Source organism: Dermacentor variabilis, chromosome 1 (assembly GCF_050947875.1).
Source record: "Dermacentor variabilis isolate Ectoservices chromosome 1, ASM5094787v1, whole genome shotgun sequence".
Classification (NCBI taxonomy): Eukaryota; Metazoa; Arthropoda; class Arachnida; order Ixodida; family Ixodidae; genus Dermacentor; species Dermacentor variabilis.
The window spans coordinates 228,851,518-228,876,175 of record NC_134568.1 but is presented as its reverse complement, the minus strand read 5'-3'; the positions used below and the strand labels follow the sequence as shown (position 1 = coordinate 228,876,175).

At 46.7% G+C, this 24,658-nt stretch overlaps 1 protein-coding gene across 4 annotated transcripts in view; it reads left to right on the top strand.

Moving 5' to 3' along the window:
• Positions 1-24,658, top strand: part of cac (calcium voltage-gated channel subunit cacophony) — a 564,571-nt gene that overhangs the window by 183,231 nt on the left and 356,682 nt on the right. For all 4 annotated transcript variants that reach the window (XM_075670414.1, XM_075670406.1, XM_075670418.1 and 1 more), the window contains exon 3: positions 11,109-11,344. In XM_075670414.1, the coding sequence (XP_075526529.1) occupies positions 11,109-11,344 (236 nt within the window). The remainder of the gene's footprint in view (positions 1-11,108; positions 11,345-24,658) is intronic.

The window sequence follows — 24,658 nt, the reverse complement described above, 5'->3', positions numbered from 1 at the left end:
ATGATTATAGGGTGAGGCCAGGCCGAGCCTTCGCCACGATGCACGTTTTCAGAGAGTAGGTATAAACATACCGACCGCGGTGCGACGCCGTTTCAGCTCTGCATCCACACCCGCTCTGTGACCTTTCAGCTATATACTACGAACGCTTTTTTTTACCTTTGCTCTTAAGTTCCACACAACGCGCCGGGTGTTTACTTTGCTACGTCGCGATGATGAAAACACTCAGCACTTGCGCGCCACCCTCGTATGAGGGCTGCATTTACGGCATCGCCAAGGACGCCTCCCTGAATGGCGCTAAGTATTTTCGACCATTCGCCGCGCAAAGTCGACGTACTATAATGGAGACACTTTTCTTCCCGTGAGCGTTCTCTGGTAGTCCACTCGGCCGTTCGTCGGCTCTCAAGAGCGTCCGGTGTGTTCTCGAATGCGCCTCTTGGGTGCTTACTTTATTGAGCCAGAATCCCATAGACTAAAGAATGTCGTAGCGCAGCGGCCGTTATCGGTGCGGTGCAATTTCGCGTGCTAAAACTGCAGCCATCCCATAGGTCCGTGAATAAAATTTGGTTTATACCCCGGTGTCCAGGTTGCGCGCGATGTTGTCAATGTTGCTATTTATTACATGGCTTCTACCCTTAATGTTCTTGGCGGTAGTGTATTTCGCAGATACTTTCTTACAGTTCCACTTGATTCGCTTGCTTTTGACGTCTTTTCTGTATCCAACTGCTTACTTACCGTATTCCGCAAAAGCCACAGTTAGCGGATACTGGTTCAATACAGCGTTTTTTCAACTTTATTCCGGATATACCGGGATGGAAGTTTTGTCAGTCAAACTAGCAGTCTGGTTAATCCATGTTTTGAAATTTCACAAAAACTGCACAGAGCTTCCGTACGAACCAATGTTGTTCACATCGCTTGTCCGATACTTCATAAAGAAAGCGATCTACAATGCTGTAGTTTTGTGCCATCAGAAGTGATGCCTACCATCTTATAAGCGACTGGCGTGTCAGTACGCAGGCAGCATTCTGGACTTCGCCAGTCTTCGTAGGCGTCTGATAGGCTGATGGCTTTGAAAGCCCATTCATCGCTCTTGGATGCCTCCAAGAAACACGATTTGTGCTTCCAGTGATTTTTTTATTCAGCTGCAGTGCGTGCAAGTTACAAGTAAACTAATTCTCTCTTTGTGCACACCCTTCTCTCTTATCGTCGCATTCATCTTTGTTTGGTGGTAGTATCGTAAAAGAAACTGTTCCACAAAGGAGCGTGCCGCCTCCGTAACATTTCTGTATAGGTAGCAATACGGCTACTGTACCGAAAGCCTTCTGAAGACTCACACAGTCCAGCGCTACCCTTGGATCTGTTTCTCGGTCTCTCAGCACCTTGTACTAGCTGTCGTAACCGTGAAGGTTCTTTCACCTATTCAAAGTCATCTTGCGATGCTGTGCTTGGCATACAAGAAATTTGTGCATATAGACACGTACAAACATTTTTCGACACGCCACGAACTATGTTTCAGTGCGTATTGGGCAGTACAGGCTTGAAGAAAAACACAGGAAAATAAATAATTTCGGAACAAATGAACTCATGAATCTTTATTGAGGCTATGGCGTGACATAACTGCTCTGCGAACGTCTAAGAACGCTTGGTTATTTCTTATATACAATATAAATCAATACTATTTTCACTTCTCCGACTACTTTCCTCTACAGCAGGATAAATATGATGCAGGGAAACGAACCAACTTTTCTCACTGTGCACACGTCAACCCTCTCCTTTTTTATTTGCTTTTGTTTCTATTTAACGCACCAGAATGTAGATTTCTGCACATGTCGAAGAGTACCACAAAAATCTGGAAACATTCATACGCGAACACATTATTGTTTGGAGGGACAGAGCTCTGTGTTGCTTTCTTCAATTGAAGCTGACTAAATTTCCTTATACGCAGATATTTTTCATAACCTGACGCGGCCGCCTTAAGGAATTGTGTATATAGCTAAAAACTGTAATCTGAGCGGGATCGCGGGTGGTCGTTTACAGTAATAAGTGGTGTTCAGACCACGCTTATACGTTACGCGCCAAGTGCTTCAGATATAAACTAACCGAACGCTTCAAGAAAGCTAAGAAGCATACTGACTGTAACATTTCTACCGCACCTCGTTCTCAACAAACTTATTGCAACACATTCCGTGGACTAACTGTGGTATCGCCAGTTTGCAACACGTCTGCATGAATGGCAGTACCTGCGGGAAAGAAAAGACAGGTCATCTCACGGATTGATTAGTTTAAAAAATGCATCACTTGGTGGCGGTGCATTGCAGTGCCGTTCATGAGCGAATTGTCTTTGCTCGCGTTTATTCTCTTTGGCGTAAAATCCGGCTTCTCGTTTCCGTTCACTCTTCCGCTGTTGCCTCCGTACTAGCAGCACACTGCTTCCTGGTTCAGCTAGGACGCATCTCCAACGTAACTGGCGGCTACGCCGTCTCTTTCCAGCGCCAAAGCGTCTGTCCCCCAGCCCCTAATATTAACATCCTGCGAAGCCAGCTTGCTGTTCGGTGACGTAGCGCAATGAAGCCGCATACCCTGTATTTGGAAACCGATAAAGTGGTATGAATGCGTGCTCGCTGCACTGGCTCTTAATTCCCCCCTTGAAGTCACCATGCCGAACGTTTAATTCGCCTTATTCGTCCTCATAAAACTTACTCGTGCCGATATCTCCTTGCTCTAGTGCATGGTAGCAAACTACACGTGCGTCCGGTTAACCTCCTTGCCTTTCCTGTCTTCTCTCTACTCTCTCTACTTCCTAACGCAGCTTTTAGGCTGCACTGAGTGTTGCTCGTATAAGGGGACATTGCACTAGCGCGTAAAAAAGGACACAGACACGAACATGAAAAAGACACACCGAACGCTAGACATCAACTGGCTTCATTCTCAGGAGGGCACAAATATATAGGCAAAAATACGCGTGCTACAAGATCAAACCCTGAAGCCCATGCGCAATGGCACCCTATTGTGCAAGAATTTCATTTCCTTTGCTGTTAAAGATAAGTTCGGTTTGCTTACGCAGGCCTGTTTTTCCCGATGAATAAGGGACACCTCGAATATTTCACGCTCTGTCTGATCTGTGCTAGAAGTAAATCACTTGAGTCTTATCAAAGAGCGGCTTGCATACATTCTCACAGCGCGTGCAATGTGCCGCCAAGTGCTCAGATCCCGATGGTGCCTCGATAAGCAGCTTGTGCTCCATTAGACGAACGTTGATGCACCGGCCTGTTTGGTCGATGTAGCAACTTCCGCATGACAGCGGAATTCCGTAAACCCCATTTGTCCTGCACTCCACATAAGGCTGTTCATGTGCGCAAGGTGGTTTCCCGCGATTGGCGCCACTGACCACTTTGCAAAGTTTCCCGAGTTTATTCGGTGCCGTGAGCACAGCTCGGATATTGCCTTCCTCCACCACCTTTTTAAGGCGGTGTGTCAGCTGGTGAATATAGGGCAGTGAGACGAATCTAGCCCGCTCTTGAGCATGTCGCTCAATCGTCAACGCCTGATCACCAGCTTTAACCACTTTTGTCAGGCCTTCAGCCACGGACGCTACAAGTAGGTAATTCCGCTGCCTTTGTCAGGCGGACTGCCTGTATATGTACACTTTTATGAACCTGGTGTGAGCAGGACTTGGCCATGGCAGCACGTAAGCATGTCTTGGCGATCCCTCTTTACTAGTTTGGAGTGGGCCGTATCAAAATTCAGTATACTTTGTTTCATCCTTGGCTGGTACATATAACTCACGCGCCCAAGTCGCTGAAGAAAAACCGGACATCCAAGAACTGTAGGCTACCCTCGAAGAATTTTGTGCAAGCGCGTTTAACCGTTGCAAAGTTCAAGAAGCACGCAATTTCCCTTAGCAGAAAGCTGAATCTGGCTAATCTTCAGAAAAAAATAGAAGGGGCCAATAGAAACGGCTTGACTGTAATTTTCTCAGCCAAAACTCACAAACCGGAGTTCCCCTACGTTCGTTAGTCACCGAGGCAGCTCCTTGGCAGGGTATTTTTTCCAAATTCCTCCAAAAACTTTGAAGCGCCTTCCAATTGATGACCCGTTAAGAGTGTCTAACTGAAAGGTTATTAGTGTGGTTTGCTGGGCCAGTTGGTGCATGGTGAAGGTGTAAGGGGTTCCAGGTTATAATTGATTACTTCTCTCACGAAGGGAGGTCATCGGAAGCTAACTTTCCTTTTTCGATTGAAATCGCAGACCTGTTTTATTCCATTCCTCAAAGTGATATTTTAGCGACAGTGAAGGACAGTATTGAATCGTCGGGAACTGTGGGCTTCCAAAATGATGCGGGTATGTCTATGGAAAATTTCTTAACGCTTTTAGAGTTTTATCTTTCCACTACTTTTGTAAATTTTGAGCGCAGTAGTTTCATTCAGCGAGGGATTGTGCATTGGTTCATGCATCGCCCCGGTGCTGAGTGAATTGTTTTAGCTAATTTGGACAGACGCATTGAAGCTTGCCTTGAAGACAACGAAATTTTAAAAACTTTCAAGTACGTCGATGACTTTCTGGTTGTCGCGCACATAGGTCAAGGTGTTGGGAATGAGGCAGTAGTCCAAAGGACGTTAGCCGTTTTTAAGTCATGCGCTCAACGTCTGACCTTCACCCATGGCCTTAGCAACGAGGGTAGCCTACATTTCTTAGATGTTCGGTTTTTCTTCAGCGACTCGCGCGTTTGATATATGTACCAGCCAAGGTCGAAAGAAAGTATACTGAATTTTGATTCTGCCGACTCCAAATTAGTAAAGTGAGGGATCGCTAAGACATGCTTAAGTGCTGCCCTGGACAAGTCCTGCTCACACAAGGTTCATGAATGTCTACATATACAGGCAGTCCTGATGACAAAGCCAAGTTTCCCTAGGGAACTTGTAGCGTCCGTGGCTGAAGGCCTGACAAAAGTGGTTAAAGCTGGTGATCAGGCGTTGACGATTGATCGACATGCTCATGTGCGGGCTAGATGCGTGGCACTGCCCTATATTCACCAGGCAGGGAGAAAGGCAATGACCGAGTTGTGCTCACGGCACTGGATAAACTCGGGAAACTTTGCAAAGTTGTCAGTGGCGCCACTCACAGGAAACCACCCTGCCCAATTAAACATGAACTGCCTTATGTGGAGTGCAGGACAGATGTGGTTTACAGAATTCCGCTGTCATGCGGAAGTTGCCACATCGGCCAAACAGGCCGCTGTATCAACGTTCGTCTAATGGAGCACAAGCTGCTTGTCGAGGCACCATGGGGATCTGAGCACTTGGTGGCACATTGCAAGCGCTCTGAGAATGTATGCATGCTGCTCTTTGATAAGACTCAAGTGATTTATTTCTAGCACAGATCAGAGAGAGCGTGAAACACTCGGAGCTTTCCTAATTCATGGGGAAAAATAGGCCTGCGTCGGCAAACCAAACTTTTCTTTGACAGCAAATGAAATGAAATCATTGCACAATAGGGTGCCATTGCGCATGCGCTTCAGGGATTGATCATGTAGCACGCGTCTTTCTGTCTATATATTTGTGTCCTGCTGAGAATAAAGCCAGTTGATGTCTAGCGTTGTGTCCTTTTTTACGCGATAGTGCAATGTCCCCTTATACGAATAACCACCAAATAGTCCAGGTTTCTGCCTTAATAAGGGAGTGTTGCCTCGGTGAGCTCATGCGGGAAATACTGGCTGTGAACACACTGGCCGTAGTAGATATGAACGGAGAATTTGCACCCCTATCCGCGGTGTTGGAGAAGCGTCGTTGTGAGAGGCCGTTCGTGTGGCTGAAAACACGTGCAAAAACAAAAGAAATGTTATTTTTTTACTGCACAAGGTATTATTATCGTAGAAAACTCAGTTTAATAGGCTGCGACCTAAAGCTGTCGTTGTCAAGCTCAAAGTGCGCACCGTTTTCATAGGGACAAGCTAAGGGAAAGCGGAATATAACATTTGGCGGAGAAGGAGTAGGAAGTGAAGATGATATGAACAAAATTTCCATGTCGTTTGGTAGCGTAGCTATATGTTATTTCTAAAATCATATAATTTAAACCCAACTGATAAGAGGAGGCTTTGATTGGTGAGGAGAAGGTGCGCTTCGCTTGCACTTGTTTGAAAGAACAAAAAAAAGTGATACTTAGTCAACTGCTTTGCACAGTAATGTCTAAAGTGTCTAAGCCAATTTTTTACGAGCGTACGACGCGCGAGATGAGGTAGATGGAGAGGCTAGTCGACGTTGCAGTTTATCAGAAAGATGAGAGGTGATTAAATGGCAGGAATACATGATTGAGAAGTCTCCGGGAGACTACATGTCGTCATACATGCCATCCAAATAGATTGCGGAGTTGTCTGTGTACAACCCGCTTTCTTACCCTTCAAAGGCAGTGCATTAAAGACGCTACATCTTGCTGAAGACAGTCGCCGGTGATTTCAACGCTGAGATTCCGCATCGGCACGCAGACGATTGATGACATTAATAAAATGTGAGGTCAACAATGCGTTCGTCAGCACAGTCTGTGTTAGAAGGACTGGGTATGTGCGCTCTGAAATAAACGTACGTCAGATAGTTTATCTAACGTCGAACTAGCAGCTGCGAAATCTGCAAACCTCGTGGAGAAGGCGTCGGTGATGATTGACATCATCAGGATACTTTACAATAGCGTCTATCGGTGCGAAATAAACAGTTCACTTAGCTGCTAACTAATACTTATGCTGCTTGCTAATGGGTGCATTTGCAGTAGCCGCAGTAGCCCAGATAGACTTTTCAGCAGCAGCTCATGCGATCCCTGACTTTGCTTCAGAAATAAAATAGCCCTCAACTTTCCTTTTTTTTCTATTCTTTTCACTCTATCATTCGTTTTAAAGACAAAGAAAGAAGCACTCAGTCACAAAGCTTAAAATTTAATTTTGACAAGGGCTCATTTCTTCATCGTTACCCGGTTGCGAAACTTTGCTCAAAGTTACACAACCTCGCTTTTAAAGGTAATGACAAAGTAAGAAAGAGAAATAAAAACAACGATGCACCTACACAGGGACGAGTTCATTCCGAGGTCAGAATCCATTGTAGAGCCAGTAGGCAATTCAAGCCAGATGTGTTGTAGTAGTGGCATGGGTTACTTGGGCATACAAGGGCAAAAAAGAAGTACCTGAAATGACACAGCGGTTCTCGTGAAATTTTTCTCTCATCAAAGGGTCTCACTTTCGCTCGGAAAAAAAGAATGAAGAAGGCTCCGCGATGGCGAAAGCGAGCCATCGCAGTCAGCTCGGTTAAGTTTCGGGCACACAAAGGGGGAACTGAAGTCGCAAGAGGTCGATGCGTTGTTGTTATCCAATATTAGCAATTTCACTGCAAACAGAGATTATGTAATCTGGTATGTGATTCCAAAGTAGACGGCTCTTATCAATGGCGTTTCGTATTCCGCGCATTGCCCGAACACTATAGCACACGTGAACAAGAGGTACACACACAAAAAAAAAGATGGCCGATAGATGGCGCGAGCTGCAGTAAAATTCATTGTGGCTCAATTCGTTCTATTGGCGAACTTCGGCAAGGCATACGCGTAGGCGGAGGCAGGTTAATACTTGCGCCTAATGAATGACGAGACTCCTAATTTGAAAAGTTTCCACTCGCGGCATGTAGCTGAAGAGCGAGCAGCGAGAGAAGGAAGGGAGCAAGGCAGGAAAGTTAACTGGAATTTGTTCAGTTTGCTATGCCCTGCGCTTGGGAAGGGGGTAAGAGAGTGAAAGAAGTAGAACGAGAGAACTCATATGATTCTAGTTCATTCATACGCACTAAACAAGGGGCCATGAATCTACAGTCGGGCACTCAAGCCTGTCGCCTTCATGCACTGCACAAAACCTCATGTAGCTTTCTGGCAAGATGCGCTGTGAGGTCTGGCTCCGAAGGCCTTCGCTTCGGTAAAATGTCGATAGCCCAGTCTATTCAAGGTTCACTGGAAAGTCTGGCGCTGTTTGTCGAAGCGTGAACAGTGTAACGCTGTACAGACACACGACATCGATACGTTGGAACGAATTGTCAGCATTTATTGTTTCAGTTCATTGTCGGAATTTGCAGTTCGTAATGACGAAGCACTCCCACCAGTCTCATTTTATGGCGCTGCATGGGCATTTGTGTTCCACGCATTGGCGGAAAGATGGAATTGTCAGGACGCTAGCGTTGGAAGACACAGCTTTCGTGTTCAGTTTCTGTGGTCAGCAGAAGAAAAAAATTCTCTGTGATGTTTAAAGCAAGCCGCAAAACCACTCAGTGTCCCTACTTCTGCTATCGCTGTAGAATGGCCTTGGCTGCTTAGAAAGCCACAAAATGTTAACGGCGTAAGACATAAGGACGAAATAGACATAAATATGGGACCACACACCTTCAACTAACGAAAGTTCACAGGAACTTGAACACATGTCGAAGGCCAATTATCAACAGTTCTTTATATAGTCGTGAGCACTTCAATAGCAGTTCTATGAGAATTTGAATGCTATTTTCCAACATTGTAATATGACATGTAAATAAATAGTAAAATAAAATATTTGTAACTAATAGCCCAATACTAATATTTCTCAATGTCATTTCCGAGAATGGAAATGACTGGTAGATCGGTTGCTAAGTAAATCCTGTCGGTGTTCACAGCACGACTTCAGATGAGTTGCCAAGTTCGTTGCCGCAACCTTCTCGCGTCAAAATTGTGGCGTCCGATTTATACCACCACCATCTCTCTATTGTGCCCTGCAGTCACTATCAGTGTTCAACTGACTTCCCTGCGATACATTTGATGATTGTTACGCCTCCCGATTGCCAATAAGCCAATAAAGCAATTTGTTCAAAGGCTGTATGAGGATTGCAGTATTTGGACGATGCAGTCCTCAATTCAACTTTTGTGTCATCTTTCGAATACAGAGAAACGTCAGCCAACGGAAGGCGCTAGAAAATTAAATTTTACGGATTTACGCCTCAAAACTGCAAATTGGTTATGAGTGTCGCCGTATATAGTAGTGGGCTCCGGGTTAATTTTGACCGCCTGGTTGTTCTTTACGTGCACCTAAAGCTAAGAATGCGAGCGTTTATGCAACCAAGTCTTTTCCATTGAAATTCGGCCAGTGCTGCCGGGAATCGAATCCACGAACTCTTGCTCAGCAGCAGAACGCCATAAATACAGAGCCTTCGCGGTAGGTTATAGGCATTTGGAATCACACGGAGGTCCACTAGCAGCCGGCACAAGCCATTTGTTCTCAGAACGACAGGTTTCGCACCCAGACTACAGTTGCACTTAGCGGCCCGGCGCGCTAACCAATGGGCCACCACTTCAGTGCAGTGCAACCTCAACAAGGAGGTCTTAGTGAGAAGACCAAATTTTTTCAGCATTTCTACGCCTTAAAATAGGAGGTGCAAGCAATTATGACCGAGAAAGGACAGAAAGAAAGGATGTGAAGTCTGCAGGAATGGGACAACAAAGGCGATAGAAATGCGACGCCGGTGAGGTTTCCCGCATCTCTGCAGCACCATCAGTATTCCAGTAGAGGCGACGTTCGATGATCACGGAAGTCATTGAGGTCGCTGCATGGGACTGCGATGTGCCAGGATGCGCGCAGCTCTAGTTTTCAGTTTCTTTGTTTATTCTCCGAAGAACAATCCTGCGCCGAGCATCCTTTGCAGGCACTTGTAGGGGAGACTTTGTGACGAGGAGACGTGTGTGGAAATATCGACGCTGTTTGAACGAAAATAAAGGCACATTGCATGCTCCTTGTCGTAATTGCCAGAACAAACAAAATCATAAATTTATTTCAGTAATTTATGCGTAATCAGTTCAATTTGTTAAATAAAAGTATAACTATTAGAAAGTTAATTAATGTCAATTTCCTGATTCTATACATAACTGCGCAAGTTACTCCTTAGCTATACGCTACCACTCTCGTTGCTCGAAATGTTTTCGTTGCTCTAAATGTAAACATCAAGTCACCGTTATATATATTCCGCTAACTTTAATGTAGGCCGTCCAACCTAAAGAAATAAAAAATCAAAACCTACGAGTATGCTTCCTGTACTGTCTTCGACGTCTAGGAAACCACTGATGCGTGCTTCTCCTCAAGAAGGCTACACTTGCGAAAAAGCCAGCTTTAAAAAGCGCGTTTTAGGGATGTTTTTGGAGCATGGTCAGAATTTCAGGCACGCTGGAAGTGTCGAGGACGCAGCCCTTCTGCAGATGTCTTATTCCAAGATTGTTCGCTTTATTTTTCCAGCGGATCTGCCTGCTAGACATGCCCCTTGGGTCTGATTGATTGATTGATTGATTGATTGATTGATTGATTGATTGATTGATTGATTGATTGATTGATTGATTGATTGATTGATTGATTGATTGATTTGGATTAGAGTGCCAAAGCAACCGTTGGCTATATTACACGCCGGCATAGAGAGCGAGAGAAAGGGCAAGGACAGGAAAGGCAGGGAGGTCAGCACGACAAGCACCTGGTTTGCTACACTACACTGGGGGTGGGGAAAGGGGTACATAAAGAGGAAAAGAGGGAGAGAGCGAGTACTGAGTGCGTGTGGGAGGATGCACCGGGACTCTATAAACGGTCTCTTAAGCCGATGCACATCAAGTAGTGTACTAATGCATGCCGGCATAAAAAACTAAGTGGGTGGGTGGGAGGGGCGCTGGACTTTTTTTTTTGCGCTTATAATCTCGCATGATATCGGCTTCTGTCTTATTTTGGTGACGAGAGCAGCTTCGGGACTTTAGCGCCCCAAGTTAAGGCCACCCACCGTGGAGGCGTAGTGGCTTTGATGTTGCGCTGCTTAGGCTGAGGGCGCGGGATCAAATACTGGCCACAGTGGCCGCATTCCGATGGAGACAAAGTGCAAAAATGCCCGCGTACCGTGCATTGCGTGGACATTAAGGAATCCCATCTGGCCAAAATTAATCCGGAGCCCTCACGACGGCGTGCATCATAGTCATATCGTTACTTTGGCACGTAAAACCCCAATGATTAATTTAATTACGTTAAGGCCCACATCAGGGCTACGAATCAAAATGCGAACAGAAGTGAGACTGACCGGCATGCGTTTCCCTCCGTGCAGCAGCGAACAATATGTGCCCCAGCCGGCGGAGGGCCGAGCAACCTGGCGGTGACCGTGGCTGCGGCATCAGCCCCGTCGCCTCGCACGTCGCGGCGCCGACGGGCCCCATCGCGCCTCTCCACAGAGCTCCCGGCAGGGGTGACGTTAGGCCGACGCAGAGCCGTCACGACCTCGGACCACAAGACCTGTGCACTGCTGCATACCAGGCTCAAGGGGATCCGCCTCGAGGACATCGCGTGAGTGGAACGCCTGTTTTGTTTCTCTTCTGTGTGAGGCCCGCCGCACGTTCCGTATAAGAGTATACGCAGCCTTTTGCCAGCCGTTCTTCGGTGCAGCCTATAGGTTATTTCATTTTCAGTTGATGGTTGCTGGTCTCTCTAGAATTCTAGCCAGTACTCATTAGCAGTAGTCATCCCCGCCAGTGCAGCGTCTACCTTCCACTTACTTACTTTAATGAAATAAAAATAAACATTTCATCACTGTTACACGTACTAGTTATATGTTAACGCACGCTTGCAAGATTAAACGCAAATGCGCTATGGTTTTGCCATTTGCAGGCTGTCTGCAGCACTGCGCGTACGGTGATACTGATAGAAGGATTCCATATTAAAAGCTTTAAATGCATCTTTGCACGTGCAAGATGTTTGGCAAATGCAGTGGTGGAGGACAAAGTGAGAAAAAAAATAAGAATGGTCGAATGCTTAGCATAGCTACACACCGTCCCTCGGGCGTATTTCTGTATTTTTCACGAAGACTGCCCAAGTGGGAGAATGCGTGTAGAACGAGATGTTCAGAGATCCTACCACCTATGTTATATAATATATGTTCAAATGTTTTTGCTGAGCTGCATTCTATATCGGTGCGTGGAGTCGGATGCCTGGGTGCCTGCTTTCAGCGCGGAAGCCCACTAGGCTTTTTCTCCTAGCAGGAAACTGCGATACGGAACTTTTCTTAGGAAAACACTAATTGCCGCAGAGGAAGCTTGCTAGCTCCTGGACCAAGGATGATCTTAAGCTTGCAAGCCTTCTCTGCTCCCGATGGGGACTGCCCTAGGCGGTGCACAAAGAAACATATACCTTCAGCGAAGAAGCGATCATGTGAGACGAGACAGCAATTAGCCGAAAAAAAATAACGACTGCCGGCCTCCATTGCTTACAGAGACATCCCTTCTAGTGCTCAGCACTCGTGCTTACAACCTCTCCCTGCCTTCTGCAGCTGACTTTGACTGTCAGCGGCAGAGATCTTCGAATGAGCCTTGCGTCGACCAAGAGTGTCATATATACTGATTGCTACGACGCCGGATCATTGATCGCAATTTCATTCGTATCGGTGACGTGCCTATAGCTTCGAAGTTTTGCTGGATTGGTGTTGTTGTCTGCGGCTGTTCTCAAATTTAGCCTTCCCGCAGTTCATTATGACTGCGCTCATCTACTTGTTTTTGTAAATGTTTTGCGAGAATGTACTTACCGGGCGTCAGAAACCACTGTGGTCAATTGAGTGCGGTGCCAGAGGCGATCAACTCTGTCGGCCGTGCGCACTGTCATCAGAACTGAGAGGTGTGCGCGCACCTTTCTATGTTCTATCTTGAAATTTGTGCCCGAAGAAGGTGCAAGAACAGACGAAGGCTGGCCATGTGCGCGTGACCGGCGGCCGTATACCGGGCCTCGCAACTCAACGCGGTGATGGCGTCACGTAGGCCACCCGGCCGTGTTCCCCGTAGTGCAGACGCTTGGCTACACTCGGCGAGCACTGGCAAAAAAACTGATCTGGCTCGTCTACGTGTGTTGCAAACATGGCGTCCTGTGAAAGTGCATATGGCCTGACGGCAGGATCACAGCTACCTGCGTGCAGAAATTGTAGCAAAGAAGAGGACATCACCTTGAAATGTGCCGGGTGTGTCAGCGAATACTTTCAATTTTTTTTAATTCCTTGTGACAGATTGTTGATAGATAGCTCATATGGCTGAGGAGTTCTATCGAGCTTTATATAGTACCAGTGGCACCACGCTGGCCCCACGACGAAGCAAGAATAGTCTAGAGGAAATTGAAATCCCACAAGTAACGCCGGAAGAAGTAAAGAAAGCCTTGGGAGCTATGCGAAGGGGGAAGGCAGCTGGGGAGGATCAGGTAACAGCAGATTTGTTGAAGGATGGTGGTCAGATTGTTCTAGAAAAACTGGCCATCCTGTATACGCAATGCCTCATGACTTCGAGCGTAGCGGAATCTTGGAAGAACGCTAACATAATCCTAATCCATAAGAAAAAGGACGCCAACGACTTGAAAAATTATAGACCGATCAGCTTACTGTCCGTTGCCTACAAACTATTTATTAAGGTAATCGCAAATAGAATCAGGAACATCTTAGACTTCTGTCAACCAAAGGACCAGGCAGGATTCCGTAAAGGCTACTCAACAATTCTCACGATCAATCAGGTGATAGAGAAATGTGCGGAATATAACCAACTCTTATATATAGCTTTTATTGATTACGAGACAGCGTTTGATTCTGTCGAAACCTCAGCAGTCATGCAGGCATTACGGAATCAGGGTGTAGACGAGCGTATGTAAGAATACTGAAAGATATCTATAGCGGCTCCACAGCCACCATAGTTCTCCATAAAGAAAGCAACAAAATCCCAATCAAGAAAGGCGTCAGGCAGGGAGATACGATCGCTCCAATGCTATTCACAGCGTGTTTACAGGAAGTATTCAGATACTTGGATTGGGAAGAATTGGGGATAAGAATTAATGGAGAATACCGTAGTACCTTGCGATTCGCTGATGATATTGCCTTGCTTATTAACTCAGGGTCCCAATTGCAATGCATGCTCACTGACCTGGAGAGGCAAAGCAGAAGGGTGGGTCTAAAAATTAATCCGCAGAAAGCTAAAGTAATGTTTAACAGTCTCGGAAGAGAACAGCAGTTTACGATAGGTAGCAAGGCACTGGAAGTGGTAAGGGAATACATCTACTTAGGGCAGGTAGTGACCGTGGATCCGGATCATGAGACTGAATAAATCAGAAGAATAAGAATGGGCTGGGGTGCGTTTGGCAGACATTCTCAGATCATGAACAGCAAGTTGCCATTATCCCTCAAGATAAAAGTGTATAACAGCTGTGTCTTACCAGTACTCACGTACGGGGCAGAAACCTGGAGGCTTTCGAAAAGGGTTCTACTTAAATTGAGGACGACGCAACGAGCTATGGAAAAAGTATGATGGGTGTAACGTTAAGGGATAAGAAAAGAGCAGATTGGGTGAGGGAACAAACTCGAGTTAATGACATCTTAGTTGAAATCAAGAAAAAGAAATGGGGGGGGGGGCATGGGCAGGACATGTAATGAGGAGGGAAGATGACCAATGGTCATTAAGGGTTACGGACTGGATTCCAAGGGAAGGGAAGCGTAGCAGGGGACGGCAGAAAGTTAGGTGGGCGGATGAGATTAAGAAGTTTGCAGGGACAATATGGCCACAATTAGTACATGACCGGGGTTGTTGGAAAAGTATGGCAGAGGCCTTTGCCCTGCAGTGGGCGTAACCAGGATGATGATGATGATGATGATGATGATGATGATGATGTTGTTGTTGTTGATGATGATGATGATGATGATGATTATGATGATGATGATGATGATGATGATGATGATGATGATGATGATGATGATGATGATGATGATGATGATGATGATGATGATGATGATGATGATGATGATGATAGTACAGATGGCGGACATTACGGGCACAAAAAATTTGAATGTATAATCGACTAATTAACAAGGACATAGATTAACAAAGATTAAGACAGACACTTTAATAATATATTTGAAAGTGTTCGCTGAAACACCCTGTATAGAGAAAGGGACAATGAATTTACTTGCGAGTTATTCCAAGAAGCTTAAAACTGAGTGGAAAGTATATTTTGTTGCTCATAAATAATAAGAATAATCAGCAACAATTTCGATTATTTCCATAATAGGACTAATCAAAATGAAAATCAATATCAAAATTATAATATTACTAATTATCATGTAATCGCAGGCTTGGAGGAACGCCCGTATGAAACATTTCTGATAAAATAATTTTTACCACCTGCTTTCATAATAGCTATAGTTAATGTATATGCTTGTCAACATGCTTGCTCTGGGATTACTCAACAATGTTTCAAAAAGAAAAGAAAAGTAAGAAAGTCGCAGTTCCGCCAGAAAAGCGGCGCACCGATTGCGATAGCAAATTAGTGGACAGCTGTACGAAGCAAGGATAGTAGTTTTATCGGTCGTTTAAACTCGTAAACGTAGGCATACTAAATAAAGTAACAAGCAACGTGACACGCATGGACAAGCAAATATGAACACATTTCACACTGGATGATCACAGAAACTCGCTGTCAGAACGCTGCAGTGAGGAAGCGCGGCAGCAGCAGCGAGTGAATTGACCGTCGTGCTGTCACCCGGCGTCAACGCGAACTAAGTCGCGAAAACACAAGCGCAGCGCGGACTCTGTACCCGTCGCAGAGTATAACGCCCTTCCCCTTCCCGGCCCTCCCCCCGAAGCCTTGTGCGCATCGGAAGGCGGCTCGCTTCCTCCCCGCTTTAACCCGTTGCGTGCGCGAGATTGAGCCGCAATCAGCAGCTTAGGCTCACGCGCTGTCACTCGCACATACAGCATATAACGTGCGGCAACGATGTTATCTCCCTTGGACTTTATACGGAACCTCACAGCGACGCCAACGGCAGAAAAGCGTGTGGAGTGTCCATGTAATTGTTATCGCAATAAAGGTATACATTTCGCCACCTATGCAGCTGGCATCGTCAGTGCACAAGTGGTTCATTAGAGCATGAGAACAGCGATGGCGACCGAGAAAATTTGTGGAATCATGGTTTATCTGCTGGGATCGGTCAGCCTGTACTTATAGTCATGGCCCCCTGTCGGATGTTTACGGTTGCTTCGTAGATAAATAGTATTTATTGGATCTATTGGACCATTTGAGTACTGATGATGCCACCCGCTTAGGTGGCGAAGCATCTATGTCTCTTTTTCTTTTTTAACGTTGCTGAGTAAAGCCAAAGCAAAGGCGAGGACAAGTATGAAATCCCCTGGCTTGTGGAATATCTATATTTACTGCATATAGTCAGTACCTATACGTACTTTAGGCATTTCACGTCTGAAATCCATGCTGCCTAGTTTGGTTCTGCACTTTGTGTGTAATTGTCGAATGGTTGGCGTAAATCTCATGACATTTAGTCTTTGATGAAAAGAAAATAAATGCTGTCGAGTGCAATTAGAGCGCTAAAAGAGACGCGCAAACATAAAGGGGCAACGAAGGCGAGCCTCTGTGTTTGTGGCGCTTGTGTTCGTCCCTCTTTCAATGCATGCGTTAATTTTTGTAGCGCCAACTCCTCTCAACAGCTTTACAGGACCAACTAGCCCAACAGTTAGCCCTTATTCAAAAACAAAGCAAAGAGAAAAAAGAAAGAATACGACGCCGAAGTATGCTGGCGTTTGAATCAATAATAAATATTTTTGTTTTCTTCGCTTGGTTTTGATAACGAATGGGAAATTCATTCATCTTGATCTTACAAGAGTGCAGTGATTTTTTTCAAACTTACGTTGGCTGTCATTATGTGTAACTAAATGTGTTCGCATCAGTACTTGGCCGCCACTGGCAAAAAACTGCACCCTTTCACCCAATACCTTGAGCAGCACGCCAGACCATTAGCCAGGATAATATTTCGAGCCTCTTGTTAAGGTCAACATTCCTCTAATTTTCGCAGCTCCGGAAACAGTGAACAACTTTTAATGTTCGGCTGGTGCAACAGCTCAGACGTGAAAGAAAAAAAAATCAATTTCGCAACTGGTGCCAGCCTTCTTATGACTCATTTCATGTGCCCGTGTTCAATGAGTCTTTCCTTTGTCATTTTCTTTTTCTTCCTATTGGCAATTTTTCACGCTATTTTGTAGGACACTTTAAAAACGCGTGTTGCAAAATATTTCTGCCTGTTTATGCGACCTAAATGCTACATGGTAAGAGCTCTTGCGCAAACAAAAGCAGGACAAATTGATCGCGAGGATACAACTCCCCTTGTCGAGACACTGGCTTCCAAGCCGAGGCTTTTCTTGTTCACGCGCTGTTGATCAATGGAACACGTTGCACAAAAGCACCTATGAGTTCACTCACATGCGTGGACATTCTACAGTGATTATACCGGCAAAAGCATTATTAATTTCGCGAAACCCAATATCCACGTGTGTGTGGTGCCGACCTGCCAACGTGTGCTTTGACGAAGTGCAAGCGGAATAATTATTTTCATACAAAATCATTCGCACCGTGACCATCCAACAAGAACGTAGTAATGATTAATGAGCATTGATGTGCTACGTTGTTACTTGGTGTAGCGCCGGTAAGCTTGCTTTTTACCAAGGTGCACCAGTATTGTTATCGTTCAAGCGTAACGGTCTGCGCGGAAAAAACTCTCGCTCACCGCGTATGTTGAACTCGTTGAACTTGCAGACACAATTGACAGAATGCGTTTTTGAGTGATAGACTTCCGCTGCACAGCTGTGAGCCATCGCTGTTATTAAACATCGACAAAAGCACTCATTATGCTTCACTTTACTGGTCGTCTGTGGTATAAAACTGTCACTGAAGCCATATTCACGAGGATCTTCCTTTGTGGTCACTTTTGAAGCCAAGCACTATTAGGATCTATCCCTGGGTTTCTTCGTTTGCGAGGCGGAATAACATGGTCTTATTTCGGCTGACTTCTAGAATAGGTTCCAGTGAGCGCAAATCTGCTGCGCATTATAAAACTTGCACATATAATCTCCGCTTATTGGTAGCCCCGAATCACACAGACTTCTTCATGGAAAAACGCATGTTATTCAACGGCTTAGTTGAGTTTCCTAAGTTTCCCATATTTGTGCTACCCGTTTGTGGGCCACTGGGTATGTACCACTGTCACAAAAGGAGCATAAAAGCCTCAACGTGTGCGCTCAAGGATCGCCGTTGTCTGTGCACACACTTATTATTATTCCCTCAACGAGCGTCAAACGTCCCCTTCCTACTCGCGACATTGCTGCGTCGAGAGTAAAACATCTTTATTAATAATATTTGAATGGCGAGAGCAGTGTGGGAGGAACCCTCAGTCCAGGGTCCCTAAGATGATTCCGGCGATGTTTCGAGCCCGTTGTATCACAGCTCGGAGGACCTCGGGAGGTCCGTCGCGGAGGGCATCGTCCCACAGCTCTTTGTTGCGTAGGGGGTAAAGGAGAGTTGGCAAGGGAGGAAAGAGGTTTGCAGTGCACTCAATCGTGACGTGGAAGATTATGGGCGAGCTGCCACAGCCAGGGCAACGATCTGCATAACAGTGTGGGCAGAATTTATTGAGAGAGACAAGATTTGGAAAAGTTGCGGTTTGTAACTGGCGTAATGCCACTGCTTCCTCCCGCGAGAAGGACGGCGTGCGGCGTGGGTGCGACGAATGCGTGTATAATCACGGAGTATGTCTTTGTAACGGAGCAAGGGATCCCCCCACTCTGAACTAGTCACCTGTCTGAACTAGTTGCGGGATGTGTTTGAGAATTTGGTGCGCCGCTCTCGGGATGCCATGTCTTGATAGGAACGCCCGGCATGCCTGTTGCGTGTCCGTCATTATATACACTTCCTCAGGAACACGGATGGCGTATAGAATTGCAAGAGCAACACCGAGAATTTCTCCGTAAGCGGCATTTGTTCCGCGCATTGCATCAGGGTCCCTCAGGGATCTGGTGCCATCCAAAACTACCCAGGTATAGCCCTCTTGAGTGCGTGATGTGTCCGTGTATAAAGTATGTGTTTCCGGGATGTTTGCAAGCATGCGGCCAATGTATCGTACACGGGCTTTGCGCCGCCCTTTGTCATGCTCGGGGTGCATAATACGGGGCAATGGATGAATACTTAGTGCTTGGCGTATCGCTGACGACAAGATCGTTGGACGGGTTTCAGACTCAAGGGGTGGGACAGAGTATCCTAGCCGTGTGAGAAGATGGCGGCCAGTAGGAGTGAGTAGGAGGCGCTGGCGATGGCTGACCCAATGTGCCTCTAGCAGCTCGCCTAGTGTGTTATGTGTCCCTAAGTTAAGGAGACGGTGTGTGGAAGTATAGTTCGGGAGGCCATGGGCCAGCTTCGTCGCTTTGCGAATCATTGCGTCTATGCGAAGTTGTTGCGCTTGGGTCAACCGCTGAAATGGGAGATGGTATGTAAGGCGGCTGATCACGCATGCCTCCACCAAGCGCAGCAGGTCCTCTTCTCGAAGGCCCGAGCGCCTGTTGGAGACCCTCGGGATCATGGCCAGAATTTGCTCAATCTGGGGGTCTGGATAGAAGGGAAACAGTGTAGTTTGACCTGCCATCCGCTTGGACGTGTAGGCCGAGGATACGAGCACGATTAACCTGTGGTATCGGTGTGCCATCCACGTGCACAGTGATAGGGGGAGTAAAGGAACGGCTCCGGGGGCGAATGATTATGAGCTCCGACTTTTCCGGAGCACATCTTAAGCCGCATTTTCTCGCGTACTCGGAAACTGTATCGACTGCTTGCTGCAGTCGGTGCTGGATGGCTCCGTCGGAACCCCGTGTCGACCAGATAGTAATGTCGTCCGCATAAATAGCGTGGGCGACATCAGGGATCTGGTCGAGTAGCCGGGGGAGCCCTGCGAGCGTGATATTGAATAGAGTAGGGGAAAGAACTGAGCCCTGGGGTGTCCCACGTCCTACAAGGCGAATCGTACCGGGTCGATGCGGTCCCATTCCTACGGTGGCTGTGCGATCTCGAAGAAATGCGCGGATATAGTTGTACATACGAATTCCACAGTGTGAATGTGCAACATTGCGAAGGAGGAGGTCATGTTCAACGTTATTCAACAGACCAGGAGTGGGCCGTCCAGCGGGCCAGGGCCGTTGCCGAGGATCTCGAAAGATTTTCCTCGGGCGATGGAACCCTGGCAGCCTAGCCCCGGGCACCAACATCAACAACCGTTGGACAAATAAAGTTTATTCCTATCCTATCCTATCGAATGCCCCTTTTAGGTCTAAGGCGATGAGTGCTCTCGTTTGGGCGGACGGCGGAGGTCCTATGACTTCCTCCCGCAATTGTAAAAGCACACCTTTGGCAGACAGATGAGCCCGATATCCGAATTGAGAGTTAGAAAAGAATGATTTTTCTTCGAGGAAGGGCTGCAGACGCCGCAAGAGTACATGCTCCATGAGCTTACCAATGCAGGATGTTAGGGAGATGAGTCGTAAGTTTTCAACCTTAACAGGCTTGCCCGGTTTGGGGATCAGTGTGATGTCGGCGTGTCGCCATGCTTGGGGAAGCTTGCCCTTGCGCCAGCAATCATTGAAGATATGGATGAGTTGGTTAATATCCGCGTCACTGAGGTTACGAAGGGTTGCGAATCGGATGTGGTCGGCTCCCGGTGCCGTGTTGCGGCGTAGGTCTTGTAGGACCACCCACACCTCGTCAGATGTGATGTCTGCATCGAGCAATTCGTTCTGCTCGCCTACATAAGGATAGTCAGGGTACTGCGGTGGCGGGCCTGTGGGTATGAAATGCTTCTCTAGCTCTCTGAGGAGTGTCGAGACATCGTCCCTGTACTCGTGCATTAGGATGTGCAGCTGTTGAAATGTTTTTCCCTTTGTTGTGGTGGGATCTGTGAGTGAGCGAAGAATCGACCACGTTTTTGCTGTGCTCAATGTGCCTGAGAGGCGATCGCAAAATCCTCGCCAGTTATTCGTCGAAGTCTCACCCTGTGCATCCGCCTAAATTGGTGTTTGCATTTACGCGCAGCTTGTGAAAACCGTATTGGGTAAAAATTGCGCTATATCCAAATTATCACCTGTGCACTGCATAAACCTTAACATTGCATGAGATTACGCGTAGCATAGTATAAAAATAATGGCGATTGTACACGTCACATTTGACTGTACAAGATTTCATTAAGCGCTTCACGCGAGCTTCGCTTCGCGTATCTGATGGACTTTTTTTTTTGTCATTATAGCCTTTGGTGGTCTCATGTCCGCATACTTGGGGTCAAAATTTATCAAATTGACGTTGCGTTTGCATCGCAAAGACGCAGCCATGTCTACTTGCCCAGTTGACATAGTATTGACATGTCGACTATCACGACTGCTCGAAGACTAGCGCAGGAACTGCTCTGCGAATAAAGGTCCTGAAGTTTTCAGACAAGGACATAAAACATACTGATTGCGCGTATGATATACAACAGACTTATGCCGATCTGAAGACAACAAAAATCTGCTTCAGCAGGCATGTTCACGCTTCTCTGTGGACATCTATCAAGAAGAACACGAGCTTAGAGGTCCGCAGGTATTTCCAACTGCAATCCTTCTACAGAGATCATTCAGGCCCGCAGAGGTTTACGCAAGAAACGATAGGAATACGGGAAAGGCTAGGGCTGAAATATTGCAGCCATCGAAACACTTTTCATACTTGTTCATGCGAGAGACGCAGCAAGATTGCTTATTCAATGAACACAGAAAATGTTTAGTACAACAACTCAGCTTCGATACCGTATTTTTTCTTCTTTGCACACGGAGGACGAAACGAAATGCGGCCAGACTTCTCATATTCCGAGTCCCAGTTCTTCGCGCTAGAATGATCACTGTCTACGTGCTGTTGGGATTATGCCGGGCAAAGAAAGTAAGCGAGGAAAGCGTTTCTTTGTCCTCTGGCGCGACACAGCTGCGCCGTGTTTGAGCGGCGAGAGTGCGGCTGCGGCAAGGAGGCATTTGGCCGAGCGGCGAGGGGAAATAAGCACCTGCTCGCAAACAGCATAGCGGGGAACGCGTGTAACTGGGACATTTGCAAGTCAATTTTGTCTCTGTAATTATGCACGCTCCGAAATCTGCATCCGCTGATTCCTTCAAGCTGCGCGCATGCGAGAGCTGGGTGAACCAAGCCTGTAGGTTTCGTTTTACCTTAACAAAATTTGTTGCTGGGCTGGTTGGTTCATACTTAACAACTGAATAGTGGTAAGCGCAATTTCAAGAGGGGACAGACGATAGACACAGAAGCACGGGACAAGCGCTAACTCGCAAGTAAGTTTTATTCTGAAGAGTTCGCCTACTTAGGGACACTGCCGACCAGGATCGCACAAGCGCACTTCTCCCACCTTTTCCGAGTTGACAATAACTGCGACCGTAAACACTCTAATACTCGCAAAATTGCACGCGGTTCCGAACAATCTTGCCTACCCGAAGATAGCGGAGAAATACACTCATTCAGCTCCGGTCGCGTACACTCATAACGCTTGTAATGTACACAAGGCTGCAAATTAAACGCAGTCGCAAGGCTCTCCGAGAATGCCCACAGCATGCATAAGTTACATGGGCCCTATAAATGAAGCAAAACTTACACAAAGGTTGATTGATTCGACGCTACCCTGCAGCGTCTGGTCAACCATTTTAGATAAGCGCCAGCGCCGCCTACAGTCCGCTTCGCTCACATTTCACACTCTCAGGCTCTCCAAGGAACTGCTCGTATTTCACATTTTCCTTTGAAGTTGATCCCACAGATACGAGCGACGTGTGGTAAGCTTCATTAGAAAACGATAGCAAAATTATGTGACCCGACGTACCGGGGTAATCGATATCATGCGAAGCATTTTACAAGTATACCTGGCTATCCAGCGTCGTTTGGGGTTGCTTATTCTTTGAAGTCTTCTATAGCTCAAGCAGTTGTGTGTGTATGACATAAGCGCGTGTGACGACAGCAAGAAGACAAGGGCGACGACGATAGCATGACGGTGACGCCGCATCACGAATGTCTCTTCTCTCTCTCTCTCTCTCACGCTCTCTCGCTCTCTCGCTCTCTCTCTATCTCTCTTTCTCATTTTCTTCTTTACTCCGGCGAAGAAACTTTACTAGATGTACCGTTACGACTTGGGCTGATTCCGAAGGCTATGCAATGTTGCTCAACGTCTTCGTAACTTTAATTGCTACGAGCAAGGCACTGGTAAATATTGGCCGATCACGTAGGCGGAGAAGTTTAACACAGCATCTCGAAGCATTAGCTTCCACGAGGCAAGAATAGGAGAAACTGGAAACTGGCCGGCTCGTGGCGCACGCGAAAGACAGTGGGAAGTGTGTGGCCGCATGAGGTTCGATTACACCACCGGACACTCGAACAATATAATTATTGAGGAGGTGTAGAAATAACGCGAGACAGGCACGTATACTTACCGCAGAGTGCCTGGAAATGAGTCATAGAAAGCTTAGCGGACAGTGTATTGGGTGATTGTTTTTTTTTCTTTTATTAATATTATTATTTTACGCACCGTGGTTGCTTAGTGGCTTTGGCGTTGCGCTGATAAGCACGAGGGCACGGGAGCAAGTCGCTGGCGCGGCGACCGCGTTTCGATGGGCGTAAAATGCAAAAACGCCCGTGTATCGTGCGTTCGGTTCACGTTATAGAACCCCAGGTAGTCAAAATTAGTCCGTAGTGTCCCACTACGGCGTGCCTCGTAATCAGATCGTGATTATGGCATGTAAAAACCCCAGATCTTTTTTTTTTGTCCTTTCTTTTTTCACATCGAAGCGTGACAGTGTGTCACGTTTCGCTCAGTCATATCGGCAGGGAACGAAGGCTGCGTCCGCTTTCCACTGCCAGCATGCGCGTTGTGCTCACGCGTTCACTTTGAGCGGCTGTATGAAACTTGTTAGGATGCACGGCTCTGAGCCGCAAACGTTAAGCTAAATCTATCGAATGAGGGGGATGTCATTGTAGAGGGCTTCAGAGTAACCTCGACCACCTTAAAACTAAATCTCAATACGAGGGAATTTCTTTGCGGCCGAATATCACGGGGATTCACCTGCTCAATGACCAGCGCTTCTTTAAGGTGGCGTCGAGCATGTGCTTCATCGAGCTCGAGGGTACATTAAAAAAGTGAGAGCAGTTTCTGAAATACAGACCCATTTGTCAGCTTTGGCTTCTCAAATCTCAGCAGAATTTTTTGTTGCCTTTTCTTGAGGTAAAACGAAACAACGTTTGAGCTAAACTTTGGTCGGCCTCCAAAGTTGACGTGCCAGGAGTGTTCGCTTTCTGCGCATTATCCTGGACAGTAGACACTGATGGCTTCGACCTGTAGACAATGGTACAGCACCGTAACTGCAATAGTTTCAGTCACTTATATGTGTGGAATGCGTGCACTGAGATGACTGTGTAACACTTCTGTGGAAGTTTCACGCTACGCTCGAGTGTAGTGGCGTGCTCCATCAATTACCGTTGACGTCTCCATCGGAGAGCCAGTATGGATGCTTAGAATTTATCAACGCTAATCATCTCCCCACCAGAAAGCGCTACATGAAGTTGAGCCTTTTCTGCAGCGCCCTCTGGCGTCTCGAGCCCTGTTGTCCCAGCTCAGTCATAATAGCGAGCCTGCCTTCTGAAATGGCCTCTTTCCACGGATGCGCGCCAGGCCTTGTTATCATTTTTATGCAGCCCTAAATACTGCACGTGTCCTCGGCGTGAAGTCCTAAGGAAAGAAAAATGCGAATT